The sequence below is a fragment of the Plecotus auritus genome (assembly GCF_963455305.1).
Source record: "Plecotus auritus genome assembly, chromosome: 12".
Classification (NCBI taxonomy): domain Eukaryota; kingdom Metazoa; phylum Chordata; class Mammalia; order Chiroptera; family Vespertilionidae; genus Plecotus; species Plecotus auritus.
In genome coordinates, this window is record NC_137778.1 from 41,924,548 (window position 1) to 41,943,279 (window position 18,732).

The 18,732-nt window shown below is 42.9% G+C and overlaps 1 protein-coding gene across 2 annotated transcripts in view; it reads left to right on the forward strand.

The window, feature by feature from the left end:
- The window catches only part of COL11A1 (collagen type XI alpha 1 chain), a 299,743-nt gene that overhangs the window by 209,672 nt on the left and 71,339 nt on the right, over positions 1-18,732 (forward strand). For both annotated transcript variants that reach the window (XM_080648023.1, XM_080648024.1), the window contains 14 exons: positions 3,239-3,292; positions 5,853-5,906; positions 6,032-6,085; positions 6,387-6,440; positions 7,886-7,939; positions 8,053-8,097; positions 9,608-9,661; positions 10,321-10,365; positions 10,626-10,679; positions 11,722-11,766; positions 13,687-13,740; positions 15,166-15,210; positions 16,338-16,391; positions 16,472-16,516. In XM_080648023.1, the coding sequence (XP_080504149.1) occupies positions 3,239-3,292; positions 5,853-5,906; positions 6,032-6,085; positions 6,387-6,440; positions 7,886-7,939; positions 8,053-8,097; positions 9,608-9,661; positions 10,321-10,365; positions 10,626-10,679; positions 11,722-11,766; positions 13,687-13,740; positions 15,166-15,210; positions 16,338-16,391; positions 16,472-16,516 (711 nt within the window). The remainder of the gene's footprint in view (positions 1-3,238; positions 3,293-5,852; positions 5,907-6,031; positions 6,086-6,386; positions 6,441-7,885; positions 7,940-8,052; positions 8,098-9,607; positions 9,662-10,320; positions 10,366-10,625; positions 10,680-11,721; positions 11,767-13,686; positions 13,741-15,165; positions 15,211-16,337; positions 16,392-16,471; positions 16,517-18,732) is intronic.

An 18,732-nucleotide genomic window follows, 5' to 3' on the forward strand; every position in this document is an offset into this window, starting at 1 on the left:
CTGGAGAAATTATTTGTCTTTCAGAGACTCTTGGAAAATAAGTGTTTGATTTTCCTTACTAGCTTGCTCATATATTACGAATATTTTTTAAAGTGTCTTCAAATCTTATGAAACTTACTAAATAGTAAGCATTGTAGCAATCCACAAAATGCAGATTTTTTTCAAACCATATTGTTTTCTTTAGAAGAAAAGAACACTGTAGGATCGAAACCCAAGTTCTCATTGATTTTACAATCAATGGAATAAATAATTTCTATTTTAAATATTTGTTTTTCAATATAAGAAGGCATGTATACTCTGCTTTTATATGATTTTATATGCTTTCGATTTGCTGTATTGAAATAGGCATTTATAGAAATTATAGACTTGAACATGAAAACCTTATCTTGGATTTACTTAGTGGACACATAGCAAAACTATTTTATTCAAGTTTAATCAAGTGCACAGTCTTCTGTTTAATCTCTTTTATTCTTATTAGGATGAGAGAAACAGTTTTCTACTTGTATTTTATTGAGGAGTTTGTTATGTAGTTTACATGTATTTGCAGTTTTCTTAATTCAGTCTTGAAATTCCATAACATTTTATGTATTTGAAGGGTTTTACACTCAATCATATGAGCTCATGTGGAATATATGTTCTGACAATATGTCCCACAGAATTTATATTATACATAATTCTATGTACATTATTAAGTGTTATCATGTATTTTTACTGTTCTGCCTCTCACGGAATCATAAGAAACATGGAAGAGTCCATGCTACTTAACAAGGGAAGAAATAGTGTTAATAGTTAATGGCTACTTAGAGGTAACTCCAATTTACCTGATGAACGAAAATCAGAAGCATGTTAGTGCTTTACAGATTTGGGCACAGAAGGGTTGCCTGTATAATTCATTAAATATAAATAAATGCTCTTGAACCCTGAACTTGAGCCTCTGATGATACAGGTTCAGGGTCGGAAGTGGCAAACTATAATTTTAAAGAGTTCACCAGCTTGATTCCTATAGTCAAGAATGTTTGGAAAACACTGACATGTATTACTTTAAAAATATTAGTCTAGGACCTCTAACACTGTCTTTTCCAAAAGAATTTTCCTACGTAACATCCAAACACAAGCCTAGTGGATATGTAGCGGGTAAGGGCGGTGCTGAGCAGAAGCAGTCAAAGCAGAGAAAACTGGCACCTCCTGCTTCACCAGTCATTAAGGGTCACGTCACACGGGCAGAAAGAAACCATTAACGACGTGTACGCATTCTCAATGTTATATCCAAGATGAATGAATTTTACTACTTACGTCTTTGTTATGGGAAATATTAGGTTCCTTCAACGTTAAAGGTAAGTATTGAGAGAGAAAAAGTCACGTTGCTTCTTTTTACCATTTTCTCTAGTATCCTTCGCTCCAAAACATCCAATTATTACAGACTTTCAAATATCTGTTAACGCTAGAGTCCAAAAATTTCTATACAATAAGAATTTAAAAAGAAAGAGAGACTACATCAATATTTTAAGACAAACATGTATATTCTTTCAATGAAAAATTTCTTTATTCAATTGTGGTTTTTCCCCCCAGTAGACAAATGGGGGTTTAGCTTATAAAATATACAGGAAACATAGAAAATATTTTCCCCCCCATCCTGTTATTCTCCATTATTGCATGACAATTTTGTGAGTAAGTGTTTTGCACAGTAATTATAATCTGTTGAGTAGCTAATGCTTATATACAGAGGACATAATGCAGCAAATTAATTAAAACGAAATCAACTGCCCTAGCATTCGATTCAGTGATTATTAATCCGAGTTAATGTAGAGCTGCAGTTTTTCTTTGGAAGACATTTGGTTATAGGAATTCTTAATTAGAAGTTTGAAAGTCATCATTTTTGTCCCTTTCAAGGTTGGAATGCTCATGTTTCTGACTTGCCCTATTTCTCAGGAGTCCTATGAATAGTTATTTTACGATGGAGCCACCAGGAGGCTCTAGGTAGCTAACATTTTCAGACAGCAGAATTTTAATGTTTTCCTACTTTGATTCAGTGCACTATTAATCGAATATGAATTTGATTTAAAGGAACCCTGCACTTCTTAGACATACAGAGTCTATTTGTATGGCATGCCGGAACTATTACTACCAGGTTCAGGGGTAATGTTCTAGACCTTTCCAGGGGGTTGAACCAACTAGTCTTTATTGTTTATTTTATTTGTTATTGATTTGACCTTGACACACCAGGACTGAAGCAAACAACAGAGCATGCTGCAGTTTCACCCCAAAGTGGGGGTTTTACTTTGCCCTTCCTTTTTTTTAAAAGATATTTTTATCGATTTCAGAGAAGCAGGAAGAGATAGAAACATCAGTGATGAGAGAGAATCATTGATTGGCTGCTTCCTGCACACCCCGCACTGGGGATCGATGGAGCCCACCATCGGGGCATGTGCTCTGACAGGAGAGCAAACCGTGACCTCCTGGTTCATAGCTCGATGCTCAGCCACTGAGCAACACCGGCCGGGCTACTACACCCTTTCTGGGGGGCCCCGTGGGTCGTTAGCGAGAGGCCCACGAGTGCTTTCATAAGGAGCACCCACTACTCATGTCGAAAACGCGCAGGACCTTTACAAAACGGTTTTCTGGTTTTCCAGTTAACGTGCCCAGCTTTTGCTGCACGCTGGGCATTCTGTCCGTGTTGGTAAGACGTGTTTGTCACCAGGACTTGTTCTCGTAGGAAAAGCACAGGCCGGTCTGAGGACAGGCGTTGGCATTGTCCCGGGACAGTGCGACGCTAGCAGTGGCCTCGTTCTTGGCGCGCTGTTGCTGTTCGCCACGTCCTTGCCGCATACATGCACTCAGCACACACCTGACGTCCTTGCCGCCTACATGCACTCAGCACACACCTGACGCAGTGAGCGCGGGGCCTGTAGGACGCATGTAAGAGCGATGATGCATAACGCCCGTGGGTCACCGTCAGCGCCCTGATGGTGCGCCCATTAAGGACCATTTCCGTGTGATTGCACGGAATTGGCGTCTGTGTGGTTATGCAGAAAATAGTCTTCTCAATGGAGCTCACCCTGGATACAGCCTGAGGAGGTGCCTTTCAAAGGACTTGGGGATGTTACCCTATTAATACAATCGTGCTAATCGGCTGAGGCATATTTTGGATAATGTTTAGTCCTCTCGGTGACAGTGGTGGGAGAAGAGTGGGTAGGGAACTGCCCAGTTAAATGACTGCATCCTCACTTTTTCTCTCCAGGGGGGGCCTGGTTCGTCGGGGGCCAAAGGTGAGAGTGGTGACCCAGGTCCTCAGGTAAAAACAATTTATGTCACTTACTTCATTGTTGGCTTTTGTTGTTGTTGTCAAGTAGGATAATGGAAGTGTCTGCCACTTGTTTTATGAGTAAGGAAGTTACTGACGCTACCCTGAAGCTCACATCAGCTCATTTCACTGGGAAATCCTTCGTGGCCAGTTGACTGCCAATGACTTGATTAATTTGAACAAATATTAAAAGGAGATAAACCAGGATGGGAGGGGGCTTTGTCATATTAGCCCTTCAGGATATGAAACCGGGTGGGACTGTCCGAAGCAGGCCAGAACGATGGTGTTTTTATTGGTGTGGCCCTGCCTGCAGCCCACGGTGTTTTCTGGGGAGAGTGAGCCTGGTCTCATTTCTCAGCATGGACAGCTGACAGTAGCTGACTCCACAGCCGCTGTAGAGCTGAAGCAGCTCAGAGAAATTGAGACATCTGGAGCCGAAATTTGTCAAAGCTCTTAGATTCTACTTGCCTGGTGCCAAATGGAAAGTGTTGTTTTTTTTCTTTAATGAAGATAAATAAATAGAGTCACTCAATATATGCACATTATGAAAGATGCCTGTTCTAAAAAGCAGAAAAATAAAATGTGATGTATTTTTTTAAAATGCGTTCTTTTCTTAAAAGAATGCTTCTTAATGTACCCAGTAAGCATACCATCAGGTCGGAGTGCGGGAGTTCTCCAGTGGCCACTGACTGCTTTGCTTTCTTCCTTTTAAAGTCATTTCATTACAAAATAGCATACAGTAACCTTGACTTTTAACACCTATAATATTCTTTGCCGTCACCACCACAGTCATGAAGATCCATGACCCCCAAAATGTCTGGGTGCCACCACCTTGCAGTCACATGGCCACCCCAGCCCCAACACCCGACACCCCTGACCTGTTCCTCATCACTCACTACAGTTGCATCTTTTCAAGACCCCCCGCCAATGAGGGCGCACACTGCGTAGCCTCCGATGCTGGCCTCCTGCACTCAGCACGGTGCCTTAGAGAGGCCTGGGGCTGATGAGCAGATCGATGGCTCTGTCCTTTCCGGGGCTGAGCAGGCCCGTGTGGGTGCACCACAGCTCACTTACTTTGCAATGAGAACCAAGTCAAAGGAGGCTGAGAAAGGCATTTGGTGATTCAGAAGGCGGCGGCGGCATCCTTTTTGATGCTTGGTCCATCTGCCCATAAAGGGACCGGAAGCATTTGCAGCTTAACCGAGACTTGCATAAAAATATTGAAATGACACTGCATGAAACTCTAAGGAGTTTAATCTTTTGCAGCATTTAAGAACTTTTTGATCAAACTCAGCTCTTGAAAAAAAAATAGAGAAATCTGAAAATATTGCAGTAGGTTTCAAGGGTTTTGTATTGTTGTGTGTGTGTTTTGTTTTTTTTTGACTCCTTAATTCCAAAGAGATGCACATTCAAACGATCATATTCATTGAAAACTAACAAGATTTGTCCTGCTATTAATTGCCCCTTGCCTGCCAGCTAAATACAGGGTAGGGTAGGGTTCTCTCGGCAATGATTTTTTTAAAGCTGCATTCTCTTAACCTCTAAGTATTAGACACCCTTAACTTTATAATTTTTATAATCAGTATTTTACAGGGATCATAAAATTATTTGTCATTCCAAATGTGCTACATCTTCTACCACATTATATGCATACTGTTTAAATTCACTTTAAATATTGATAGTTAATTAAATATAAAAGCCTATGTAATATTTATACTGGAACTGCATTTGATCTATGATTAGTTGTGTGATTTTATTTTAAAAAACGTGTATCGATCTCCGCAGGAGACTTCCTATGTAGATACAACATCGCATTGTACTGATTCAGGAGAGAAACACGCTGAGCATTCAGCCTTCCCTCGGCAAGGCATGGCGCCAGTCAGTCACTTGCATTAGGGGTTGCCAGGCACCCTCAGGCATTCTATGGATGATGGAGAGAAACCTGTTGTAGGCACGGCGCTGAGTTGGAGGAGTATAAAGGAGAAAAAGACAGATTTAGTCCAAAACTGCCACAGTTAACTCAATGGGAGAGTCAACTGTGAAAAATAGGCAATTATAATCCAGTGTGAAAAATGAAATAAAAGAATACCTAAGAGAGGAACTGCCAAAAAATGAAGGGAAAGGCGTTAGAAACAAAAGAGGAATGAGATGGATGGGTTAGGAGTGTTTTAAGTCCAGGGAAATACAAAACCCTCAGGTTTTGAGGGGGGAAAAAAAATTAAGGATTTTTTTAAAAGTTTAAAATATTACTGTGTTCATTTTGTTTAAATGAAGGTGCATGTTTATATAAACTTAATAAAATAATATGATTCTTTTCTGCAAGAAGTCATTTAGAAAAATTGATTCACTTTTAGTTTATCTGGACTTTTGCATAAGAAAGAACTGATTTTCTTGTGTTAAACCAATGAAGACATAAAGAGAAAAGGATACTCAAAAAATGATTAAGGTCACGTTAATTGGATATAAACTCTTAAAACCGCGTCTCTCAATGTGATTGAGTTGATTGGTCAAGAATGTTAGGAAACGAATGAATTGTGATGTTTTGGTGCAGGGTCCTCGCGGGGTCCAAGGGCCACCTGGTCCAACGGGGAAACCCGGCAAAAGGGTAAGGTTGGCTTCCACGTGGGGCTGCTGGAGGGATTCTGAAGTCATCGGCTCCTTTGCCGTATTTTCCTCTGTGCTAGTCGGAAAATACTGGCTTTTGGTTAATCGTGTTCTTGGCCTTCTCAGGGTCGTCCAGGTGCCGATGGAGGAAGAGGAATGCCAGGAGAACCTGGGTCAAAGGTCAGGAGCTCTGCCGTTTATATATTCAGATCCTGTATGTCCGTTCAGCCCTCACAATTTTGTGTTTTAAAGTATCTTTCTTGATATAAAAGACTATTTCACGGTGAAATTATCCCACAGAATGAAACTGAAAATGTGATGATGATGATGGTGGTGGTGGTGGTGGTGGTGGTGGTGGTGATAGTGATGGTGATGATGATGATGGTGATGATGAAGATGGTAATGATGATGATGTTAGATGATGATGGTGATGATAATGGTGATGATGATGATACTGTTGATGATGATGATGATTTTATAGGGGGATCGAGGATTTGATGGACTTCCAGGTCTACCAGGTGATAAAGGTCACAGGGTAAGATATACCATTCTGTTACTTTTTTTATAGAGACAATCCAAGAATATTAGGAAATATTTTAGAATTGATAAACTCTAGGAAAATAGAAGAAAATTTAATATTTGTAAATCCAGTTAGTAAGTCATGACACCTATGTGATAATAGAATAATTAAGGATTTTTTTAAAGAAAGGTAGAGTTACATATGCAATCTATAATAATAAAAGCATAGTATGCTAATTAGACCAGACAACCAAACGACCTTCCAGACGTCCTTCTGGACAACCTTCTGGATGAAGCCATGGCTGTGAGGGTCGAGGCAAGCCTCCATGGCTGTGAGGGTCGAGGCCCTTGCACGAATTTCATGTATCAGGCCTCTAGTATTAATATAAGTTCTTTGTTTTTAGATTTTAAAATACTCACTTTATATAAACATAAGTTGAGGTGGAATTTTTATTTACATGTATGTAGAAATATAATTATAGAAGAACAATAATTTAGGGATTTAATTTTGCCTTCCATTTTTTTATAATTGCCTTAATTTTTCTTTTAGCCTTACATTTTCCACTTGTAGAAATATACTCAAAAGAAGACATTTGTAGACAATCTGTTATTAGTATAACAATATACTGGACACTCTTTTATTATACTAAATGAGAGGGTTCTGGTAGACAGAGACACCACAGCTATTTCTTTGCTATAATATAACCTTGCAACCCAACGCAGGAGCTTATAATTGGGTAGGGCTAAATAAACACCATTGTAAACAGCAATCCAGGAGATATTTTTAGTGGGATATTAAGCAGAGTCAGTCTCTCCAAAAAAAAAAAAGATCAGTTTTGGATCTTTACATTTTTCTTTTCTAGAAGTTAAGAATGAAGGTAGCATAAACTTTAGGTAAATTGGAGAGTATATTTTAAAAAGAAAGAAGGAAATAAAGGAAGGAAAGAGGAAGGAAGGAAGGAAGGCAGGCTGGTTGCCTAGCAAGATAATGTATGCATACCACATGGCAAGAGAAATACATAATTTTGCTTTTTTAAAAAAAAAATCCCAAATTCCTTTAGTATTCTAGAGTTGTGCTGATTTAATATGAATTATTTCAGAAGCAGAAAATTTTTAAATGAAATTAAAATCACCAAAGTGTATCCACGTTTGAGATAATTTTCAGCAAAATAATATTTTATTGGTTTACCTTATAATAATTGCATGTCTGGAAATTATTTTGAGTGTTTAATTTAAACCTTTTAGTTTTGAAAATCAAGGGAATATTTTCCTAGCGTACCACTGAGATACCAGTTCATGTCAAGTGACGGTTTACCTGGGAGGGGCTCTGAGGAGGTCACTAAAGCATCAATAAGGCTTCCTGCCGAGGGCTCTGTTCTGGTTTGGCAGGAGAGCTACAGAACAGACCTCTAAACCCTCTACTTATTTCATATTCGAATCACATTTGTGTTTGCTCACTAGGGTGAACGTGGCCCCCAAGGCCCTCCCGGCTCTCCTGGCGAAGACGGAATGAGGGTACGTGAAACTTTGTTTTTTATGGAAATGCTTAGGATTAAACCTAGGAGAACAGAGTCCCGTAGAAATGACACACTGAGTAACTGCTTCCCTCCACTCATTTGCAATGACAGGGCGAAGACGGAGAAATCGGACCCCGGGGCCTTCCAGGAGAAGCTGTAAGCAACTTCCGTTCTTTGTAAACTACGCCCTGTTTGGAGGGAGACTGAGTGGGGCTGCACACGTGAGGTCAATGGTAAAGGCAGCGACTATTAATTGCCTCATTAGCCAGGTAATTATTATGTCAGACAGTTAAAGGACACATTGCGCTTTTCTGTTATCAGTTCTTAGACACTGGAGAGACATGACATGTAAAATATGACATCTTGTCAGACAAAAACCCTTATCTGGGTTCGGTTGCTGTTTCATTGTTTCCTTTAATTTTTTAAATACCAGCAATCGCTCCAGAACCGATCTGGGTATTTAGGATAAATGAAGCTTATTACCAGACCGCAACATGAAGTGCTGGGTAAGCCGGATAAGAATGACGTGCGCTGGGTTCTGCTTTCTTCCACTGACTTTTACGCATGAAAATGAATGGGGAAGCCTTACCCAACGCTAGTTCATCCAAGAGCCAGACTGCAGGCAGCCCTAGGCCGGCGAAGGGGCCCGTCTGTGCACACCCAATACAAGAATGTGACTCCTGTGGTGCAAGGAGTCATTTAGGGAAAAAAAAAATGATTCTCTTGTGTCCTGCTTTATCTGGACTTTTACATAGAAGTGATTGGCCACTTCATAGAGCCTGCTGACTCAACGGCATGAGAGCTGAGAGAATAGGAGAAACCGTGTTGACTTTCCAAGCGAGGAAACCCCAAGCAGATGGAGGAGGGGGAAGGAAGAGGAGGAACACTGATTAAGATGAAACAAAAATCGCCCTGACCGGTTTGGCTCAGTGGAGAGAGCGTCGGCCTGCGGACTGAAGGGTCCCGGGTTCGATTCCGGTCAAGGGCAAGTACCTTGGTTGCGGGCACATCCCCAGTAGGAGGTGTGCAGGAGGCAGCTGATGGATGTTTCTCTCTCATCGATGTTTCTAACTCTCTATCCCTCTCCCTTCCTCTCTGTAAAAAATCAATAAAATATATTTTTTTAAAAAAAGATTAAACAAAAATAATTTTTAGAACGTCTCAGGGAAAGGGTTTCTATCATCTGCACACAGTGACCAGGAGCTTCTTTCCCTCCGGGAATATTCTCTCAGGATGGACTTAACGCAAATGTAAAACAGGTGGGATGGGAACAGGGACCCGTCTCTGTGAGTAGCAGAAACATAAGGTTTGATCCGATTGTGTGCTGCCATTCCAGTCCAACATGACCCAGCAGTGACATACTGAAAGCATTAAGCTATGTCTTATTTTTAAAACATCCCAAGTGGTTCCTACGGAAATTTGCAGAAACAAAGATACACGGCTTCTGTAGCAAAGACGCCCGGGCATCCATTCCGGCTTCCGGATCAGTGTAAACACTGAGGATGTGTCACGGAAAATGGGCTTCACTCCCACGTCCAGCGAGTTCAGAGTCCACCACGGGTCCTTTCACCCCGCCCGTGACATGGAGATGTCCTCGGAGGCGGCCCGTGTGAGGCATTTCTTAGGAGGACGCGCCTTTGTTACTTCGTTGTTTCCTTCCTTCTAGGGCCCCCGGGGCCTGCTGGGGCCGCGGGGAACGCCAGGACCCATCGGGCAGCCTGTGAGTATTGCTCCGGCCCCCGGCTCCTAGGGGGGCCCCTGGGGTTTGACACGGGGAGGCTGGACAGCCTTCAGGAGCCAGCTCCCCTGAGCGCCGGCCCGGGGCCAGTAAAGAGCGTCCACGTCGGTAGCGCACCCCTTAAATATCAGCAACCAGGGCGCTGGTGTCCCCACACGCAGCTCCTCCTCCTGGCTTAGTTGCTCTCCTGTGAGGTTTCCTATCACATTCCCGGCCCAGCGGGGCTGCTGATGGGTTTTCTCCCCTGTGAGCGCAGACGGCCAGGGTCCAGCTCTCCCCTTCCTCCTTCTCATCCCCTCCTGGGCGGAGTCCCAGTCCCCGGCTCAGGGTGCGGTGCTGTGAGAAGGTTAGTCTTTTGCAGGGGTCGTCACACTTTTTAAACAGGGGGCCAGTTCACTGTCCCTCAGACCGTTGGAGGGCCGGACTATAGTTAAAAAAAAAAAACTATGAACAAATTCCTATGCGCACCGCGGGCCCGGGACGCGTCGGCTGCTAAGCAGGACAGGCAGCGGCCCCCGGCGGGCCGGATCCATGTCCTCGGCGGGCCGCATGTGGCCCGCGGGCCGTAGTTTGGGGACGCCTGGTTTTGGATGTTCCGGTGCAGCATCTAAGCTGATGAATACTTTGTTCTTTCATTGAAGGGCATCGCGGGTATAGATGGCCCCCAAGGACCCAAAGGCAACATGGTACGTAGAACACGGCCGTCACATAACGCATCTCTGCAAAGCCGGGGCGCACACACTCCGCTGCGGCTCGGTCTGAAAGGAAGATTTCTTACAACATTGGCCAAGTCCATTAGATGCCGCGGGCCGTCATATTCGGCAGGATTTTCCAGACTGTCCATAGGGGGCTGGATGTGGGGACTATGTTTCAACCGAGAAGAAAACAAAAAACCTCTGCGATGCGAAAGGGCTCTGTTACAGTCTCCGTGTGTTTTCCTACGCAGGGTCCCCAGGGGGAGCCCGGGCCTCCGGGGCAGCAGGGGAACCCCGGGCCGCAGGTGAGTGTGAGCGGGGCAGCGCCTCGGAGAGGGTGGGTGAGGAGGTGTCTTTCCACAGCCGCGGAATGGCCACAAACAGCCCAGAACTGTGCAGTGAGAGTAGGGAGAGAATTCCTTTTCCCCCCCTAAGAGAAAGGAAGCCGTGAGCGGAGGTGGGGCGGGAGCGACTGGGTGGACCAAAGGGAGTAAGGGGTGCACGTGGGCAGGTACCGGACAGTCGCGGGGATGCCAAGCACAGTCGCAGGGATGCGGCCAGGTGGGCACGGGGCGGGCGGGCACTTTGCAAAGTGTGTGGGTTTGTCTGACCGCTGTGCTGTGCACCCGGACGTCATGCCAGATCATACTGGGTGTCAGCGGTGACGGAAAAGTAAGTTCAAAGCAAAAACGTTGAGCAGATGTGCCGAGGCCTCGTTCCTGCAAGAGACACGCGAGTCGTTGGTGCTCGGGATACGGGGAGCTGAGCCAGGCCTGCAGGGGGGCTGAGCAGGGTGCGGGGAACTGAGCCAGGCCTGCAGGGGGCGCTGAGCAGGGTGCGGGGAGCTGAGCCAGGCCTGCAGGGGGCGCTGAGCAGGGTGCGGGGAGCTGAGCCAGGCCTGCAGGGGGGCTGAGCAGGGTGCGGGGAGCTGAGCCAGGCCTGCAGGGGGGCTGAGCAGGGTGCGGGGAGCTGAGCCAGGCCTGCAGGGGGGCTGAGCAGGGTGCTGAGAGCCCGTTGTCCAGAGTGGCTCAGCGCCTGCAGGAGGAATGAGCAGGGTGCCGCCTGCAGGAGGGGTGGAGGGGTGAGCAGGGTGCCGCCTGCAGGAGGGGTGAGCAGGGTGCCGCCCGCAGGAGGGGTGAGCAGGGTGCGGCTTGCAGGAGGGGGTGAGCAGGGTTCCGGGAGCCCGCTGCCCGGAGTGGCTCAGAGGCCCGGGACTTCGTGGGGAACACAGGGGCCAGCGCAGATGCCCCTAACGCCCTTCCTGTGGGAGAGGGCGCATCCCTGACGGCTCTGCCACGCAGTTCTTGCCACGTGACCTGACGCGTGGCCTGCTTTCTTTTGATACAGGGTCTCCCGGGCCCGCAAGGTCCGATCGGTCCTCCCGGTGAAAAGGTGAGTCTCTGTCGGTCTGGTGATGTCTGGTTTGGGCTGTGGACCTTAGGGCGAGTTTTTGATAAGATGTCTCGGGGCTCAGCCATCAGGAATTGACCTGGGGCTTAACCACGGGGTACAGTGTGGGGTCATGCCTACGTCCCCGAACCGACAGTGAGGAAATGTCTCAGGGTCCCATTTGGATAGTTTCCCAATGGGACATGCTCAGCTACGTTCATTTCAGAACGGCACTGGTGTGCGTCTCTCTCTCTCTCTCTCTCTCTCTCTCTCTCTCTCTCTCTCTCTCTCTCATTCTCCTTCTCGTTCTCATTATTTAAAGAAATGTAATTAGGTTTGCTTTGACAGAGGGTTTGTGGCAAGATCTGACTAAGGGAAAATGGTGACGTCATCATTGCCACCGTTTCTTATATATAAATGACAAATGATGTTCTTGTTAATAACCCAATGCCTGGATCAAAACAAGAGTGAATCTTTAATTAAAGCGATGTCTTTTCCTTCTGATGGTCTCTGCCGGATTTCCTCAGTGCCACTCTGTCCCCTGCCCTAACAGCAGTGCCAGCTGCTCTTTCTAATGCCTCCCCCCCTTATATATAGGTTTAATTTCTATGGACATGTAATTTAAAAAATAGCTTTAATGGGAGTATAATTTCATACTACAGAAATTCATTCGCTTTAAGTCTACAGTCTGATCTTTAGTAAATTTACAATCATGCCACAATCACCTTTTAAATCGGTTTGAGAAAGAGGAAGGGAGGGAGGGAGAGAGAAACATCGACGTGCTGTCCCACTTACTGATGCACTCATTGGTTGATTCTTACATGGGCCCTGACCAGGGATCGAACCCACAACCGCAGTGTACGGGGACGGCACTCTAACCAACCGAGCGACCCGCCAGCGCCGGCACCAGCGTTTGAATATCTGTAGTGTTCCCTTAAATATGTGGCAACCAGGAAGTATTCGTGGAGTGATGCCCACAGGGTCCTTGTCACGCATAGAAATATCACATCTGTAACAAGTAACGGAATAGTCTGCCTTAGACCGCTACATTTTGTTCTTAAGAAATGAGGTCAAACGATAATTTCAGTGACAGTCAAAATACACTCATTGAAAATGTCGTGTTTTATAGTAGTTCTCGCATCATCTTCAATTCCTCAGCTACATGTGACTGCACGTTAGTGAGGGGGAGTGGAACTTTTCAAGGCGATGTTGTTAACCTCAGTTATGAAATCTAAATTGCCCAAGTTAAAGGTTATCTTTCATCTCCTGTTGTGTGATAGAGATTTCAGTCAGGTCTTGTAAAACGCTTTGCTATCAGGCTACATGAATGCCACGGCTTTCCCAAACACTGTCCACCACCTGGGGTTCCTGCTAGGTCCTTGTCCTTTTTAAAAAAATATCTTTTTATCAATTTCAGAGAGGAAAGGAGAGGGAGAGAGAGATGGAAACATCAACGATGAGAGAGAATCATTGGCCAGCTGCCTCCTGCCAGTCAATAAAGATAAATTTTTTAAAAATTAAACAAAAAGACACATGTAGGATTTGTAAGCAGGCCCAAAATGAGCATGTTCCCTTTTACATCTGCTGAGTTTGGTTTTAATTATCTCTACGTACTATTTCTTCCACATCATACATTCAAAAGCATTTACGTGTGTGTGGCTTATACATAAAAACCAATGACTCAAGCATAACCAATGGATGCAAGACACTGGGAGGGGGGTGAGGACATGTTCTGGGGGGTAAGGGAGGCTGGGGGAAGGTCAATTGGGAAAAAAAGACATATGTACGACTATGTGTAATACTTTAAACAATAAAAAAATTAAATTAAAAAATTTTATTAGTGGTAGATTCCTATGTACAAAGTCAGCCTTTTCCTCATTTTCACATTTGAAACTAACACGTTCTCTCTCTCTGTTTGGTTAGGGACCTCAAGGCAAACCCGGGCTCGCGGGCCTCCCGGGTGCTGACGGGCCTCCTGTGAGTACCAGTTACTGCTCCCCCAGCCTCTGTGTGACTGTCCCACACAGCTTCCCGGGCGGCTAGTGAGTTCAGGAATAGGAGCACACTGAGCCAGAAATTAAACTGGACCCCAGCACGCTTCCCCGGTCGCTTCCACGCGGCCCATCTCTCTCCTCACTGTTCGCAGCGGTGTTTGGAGAACCTGGGGCTCCAGCTCGGAGTCCCACATTGCCCGCCTCGCCCCTTCTGCCAGGCCCTGAGCCTCCCGCTGTCCCCCCTTCCCTCACAGCCGCCTTTCCGTTCCCCAGAAAGTGCCCCCGTCCTCTCTTCTTTCACGGCACGTGCTCCTCGAGAGCCCCGTGGGCTTCCTCGCCATTCGTTAATTGGCCCAGCCCCAGGGATCCCGTCCTTTTCTAAAAAAGATGGCAGTGTTCATTGCAGAGCAATCAATAATGGAATTCTGTAATCTCTACAGTTGTTATTCCTTTTTAAAAAAATATATTTTATTGATTTGTTACAGAGAGGAAGGGAGAGGGATAGAGAGTTAGAAACATTGATGAGAGAGAAACATCCATCAGCTGCCTCCTGCACACCTCCCACTGGGGATGTGCCCGCAACCAAGGTACATGCCCTTGACCTGAATCGAACCTGGGACCCTTCAGTCCACAGGCTGACGCTCTATCCACTGAGCCAAACCAGTTAGGGCTACAGTTGTTATTCTTAAGAATTTGTTACTGATACTTCTTTTTTCCTCTACAAACTTGTTTTTTTTACATTAAACGTATTGGGGTGACCGGGTGAATAGGATCATACAGGCTTCAGGTGTGGATTCCTATGATACATGATCTATATATTGCCCTGTGTGCCCACCCCCCGAGTCAGATATTCTCCCATCTCTGTACATTGCAACCTCCCGCTCAGAGCTACGGTACATGAGTCTTTCAGCTTCTACTTGTGTTTATTGATTATAATTGTGATGGAGCTGCACGTTTTTATTAATTTTCAAGAACTTGATTATGGACACTATTAGTATTATTTATGATCTTGCTGTATCTTCAAGGTCTCACCCACATGCCTTAGTTCCCTTTTGAAGATGCATGTCTGATTAGTTGATCGATATGCAAAATAGAAGTCAGACTGAAATCTGACTAATTATGTAAGACGAATGGACGCTGAGGTTGAATTATTGATGAACACAAATATGTATCATTTTATGTGTTTTCCCAGGCTCTCTCACATAGGTTATGTAGCTGGCAAAACGTGCATCTATCCAAATGCCACAGTTTTCAATGTTGTTTAAGGCCCTGCACACGGATGCAAAAATGTTCCATTTGTTTTGAAACATAACAAGTAATATCTCAGTATTTTGAAAATAAAATGTAATAGTATCATGAACTGCCTTTCATTTTGCATCTTACCAGTATATCTTTTTGCTAAATATAGGGTCATCCTGGGAAAGAAGGCCAGTCTGGAGATAAGGGTGCTCTGGTATGTTACAAAGTATCCATGGAAATGCCCCTCACCTCCATCCTGGAGAACTTGCCTACGCTCATCATCTCGGCGATGCATATGTGACACATACGTGATACGTGATTGCTTAGGGACATGACTATTAGAAAATAAGGACCAGAAACCAATTCATCTCCACCTGTAAATAAGTCTTCATTTCCAAAAGAATGTTTGCTACCATTTAAATATGGCCTGTCCCTAGAATTGTTTTTGTTTAGGATATAATAAACAGATACATATTAGGTAACTTTTAATTTTGTATTAGCCATTTTGTTAGACTGCATTTGCTGTCTTTTTAAAAATGTTTTCATGGTCAGAAATAAATCCGCATTCTGCATATGTCGTCATTGTGGAGTAAATGACCATGAATTATGATAGTGAACTTGGACCAGAACTACTGAATATCGTTACACTGTTTATGTCACTCAAACCTCATCGTCACTTACTACTTTCTGGCAACTCTTAAGGAAGCGGAGATGGATTGTGAGAGTAACAATTATCAAAATATCCAAATAAAACTTATTCAATGTTAATACTATTTTGGGTTATAGTAGCAAGGGCAGGATCATTCTTATTTAGAGTTGTTAGTTTTGGATTCTTATTAAAATACTCAGCATTCCTGCAGAAATTGTATATTACATATAATATATTGCTTCCTTTATGTATACTGGTGCCATGAAACCAGCTGTGGAAAAGACATCATTTTAATCATATTCTTAATGACGTGAACGCTACAAATTTATGCAGAGATGTTGGTTAGAAATTATTGATCCTCTTGGTTAATCTGTAATTGTCTATTATAGCCACTGAGGACATCAGATATTTTTTCAGGTTTAGAAAATTAGTTATTAATTATGTATAATTATTACATTACTTCGCATACAATATTTATCTTATTTTTAGCATGAATATGTGACATGATAAGTCTGGGATAAGTAGGGCTAGTCACATGGTTTATTTATCATTTCTGGCTTTAGAATAAACTACCCAAGAAACCATTGTCCACAGTAGAAAAGGAGCATATTCTTGTAGGTTATTTGGTAAAATTGTAACATAAGCAGCACTTGGAATGTGTTCTGATTTAACTCGCAATGGGTGTGTTTCAGGGTCCGCCTGGCCCACAGGGTCCTATTGGCTACCCCGGCCCCAGAGGAGTGAAGGTAAGTGCTATGTTTTCCCACACCACTTAATTTCAATGTGAAATATTATAGTCATTTACTTTTTCTAATTTATTCCACAGGGAGCAGATGGTGTCAGAGGTCTCAAGGGCTCTAAAGGTGAAAAGGTAAATTATAATTTAGTGGTGTCAGCGACTGTATCCATTATAGTCAAAAATGTAAATTCACTGAAGATATTCTGTTCGCCAAATAGTATATTGTGATTTCTTATATCCCAGGCAATGCAAATATAATTTTATACTTCGTATTCAGAAAACTTAAAAAATATATATTCTTATAACCTGGAGTGAGGACCAAATTACAGAACAGAAACAAGATATGTTATAAACAGAATGAATCCTGCATTCCTTTTTTCCTTGCATGTATTTAACTTTTCTAAATCATAAGATTGGCCTTTAGAAAATACATTTTATGCAAGGGTTGTTCAATATTTAATTATATGCATACCAGAGGAGTGTTTATTTCTCGACTAAAATCCCCCAGACTCATACATTGAAATTCAGTGCAAAAGATGAAAGTGGAAAGCGCTTGGGGGAGGAGAAAGACTCCCCGTGTGATACTATTTGCACAGAATTAGAAGGAAATAAAGATTAAAAGCAGGAGGAATGGAAGATGGAGTGTTAAGGAGAAGGAAATAAAGGTTAGAAGGAATTAAAGATGAAATAGTAAAGGAAATAAAGATTAAAAGCAGGAGGAATGGAAGATGGAGTGTTAAGGAGAAGGAAATAAAGGTTAGAAGGAATTAAAGATGAAATATTAAAGAGAAGGAAATAAAGATTAAAACCAGGCAGAGGTGGATGAAAGAATGTAGAATCTTCTATAGAGCATTTTTAGCTTAATTGTCTTTAGACAAAGAACTTAACATTGAAATTTAAAAATATAAATGTTTAATATAAGTGTAGAGCCCCCCTCCCCCGCAAAAAAAAACAAAACAATCCTTGCACACTTATGTTGAAACTGAATGGTAGCACTCAGAATCAGTATTGAGTTTTCTTACTACAATATTATATTTTTAAAGATATAGGGCTTCTTATCAAATGTTGGTAGATTTGGTGAGAAATATATGGAATAGCAATGTTGATTTCAATGTGACTTTTCATTTCCTTAGTCATAATTTTATCAACAGTACTTTGAGTGGATTTGATATTACTAAGGAATAGATAACAGGAGATGGACTTATTACATCCATTTTAATTTAGTTTTTTGAAAAAAAAAAGGTAACTTACAGAGGCATTGTCAAGGTTTGCAATTATAAGGTGTCCCCAAAAATGTATGTACACCCTTTGAATAATTATAAAGTAAATGTTTATTAAAATACATTTCATTTTCAAAATGGAGCTATCAGCTGTTAAATATATATTTTAAAAATGACAGATGATGTGCTATCTGTGAGAAGTCTACTCAGAAAAAAAAATAAAGGTATATTGCTTATAGGCAGGAAGATAATTTGAGATTATTGTTCGGTCTGAGAAGAAACAAGTAGACCTCTAGGAAAAGAATTACTATTGTAAACTTGGAGTTGAAAGTTCTGGGTTCTGATTCTTGTATTAACCACACATGTCAACTTAGATTGTTCACTTTCCCGGAGGCTTATTCTAAGTCTGTAAAATGAGACTGAATCCTGTCCAAACAAATCTCTAAGGCACTTTTTTTTTTTTGCCTTCTCTTTATTCATACCACATATTAATTTAACTGGGTATTACTTACCTAGATTTAAATACATTTCGAAGAAAACTTTTTTAGAATGATAAGAATTCTTATTTTAAAACTCTACAGAACCATTCAATCCTAATGAATCTTAATGTGTATTAATTAGCTTTTCCTGAGTATGGATTATAATCAATCGTTTCTCTTATAAGAGATAAAAAAAAGGAAGTCAAAACTACTTTCTTTTTACAAACAACAACATTCATTGTCAACCAACGGTCAAGAGGCAGGAATTAAAAACCGCTGTTGTTTGGACTCAGGTGTTTTCCTGAGGACATGAGTCATTCCTCCTTTCCACATCTGCTCAGACTCGGGGGTTTTTGTGTTTAAGATTAATTCAGACCTGGCCATTTTAGGACTGGAAGTCTCAGAATGTGATAGTGTCTGTTGTTTTAAAAAAGCCATTTATTGTATGGGTACCTGAGAATTCAAGTCATCGCATTTGTGTCTTGTGAACGTAGTGAAAGCACAGGTGAGACGAACAGCATCCAGTTCACTGTGTTCTTTCTCCCTTAAAAAACACAACAAAACCCACCCCCCCTGCCTGGCGCCTGGTGGGGAGCCCCAAGGCAGTCTTCCCCACGGGACTGGGCCGCTGCGTGGCCACCTCGCTCTC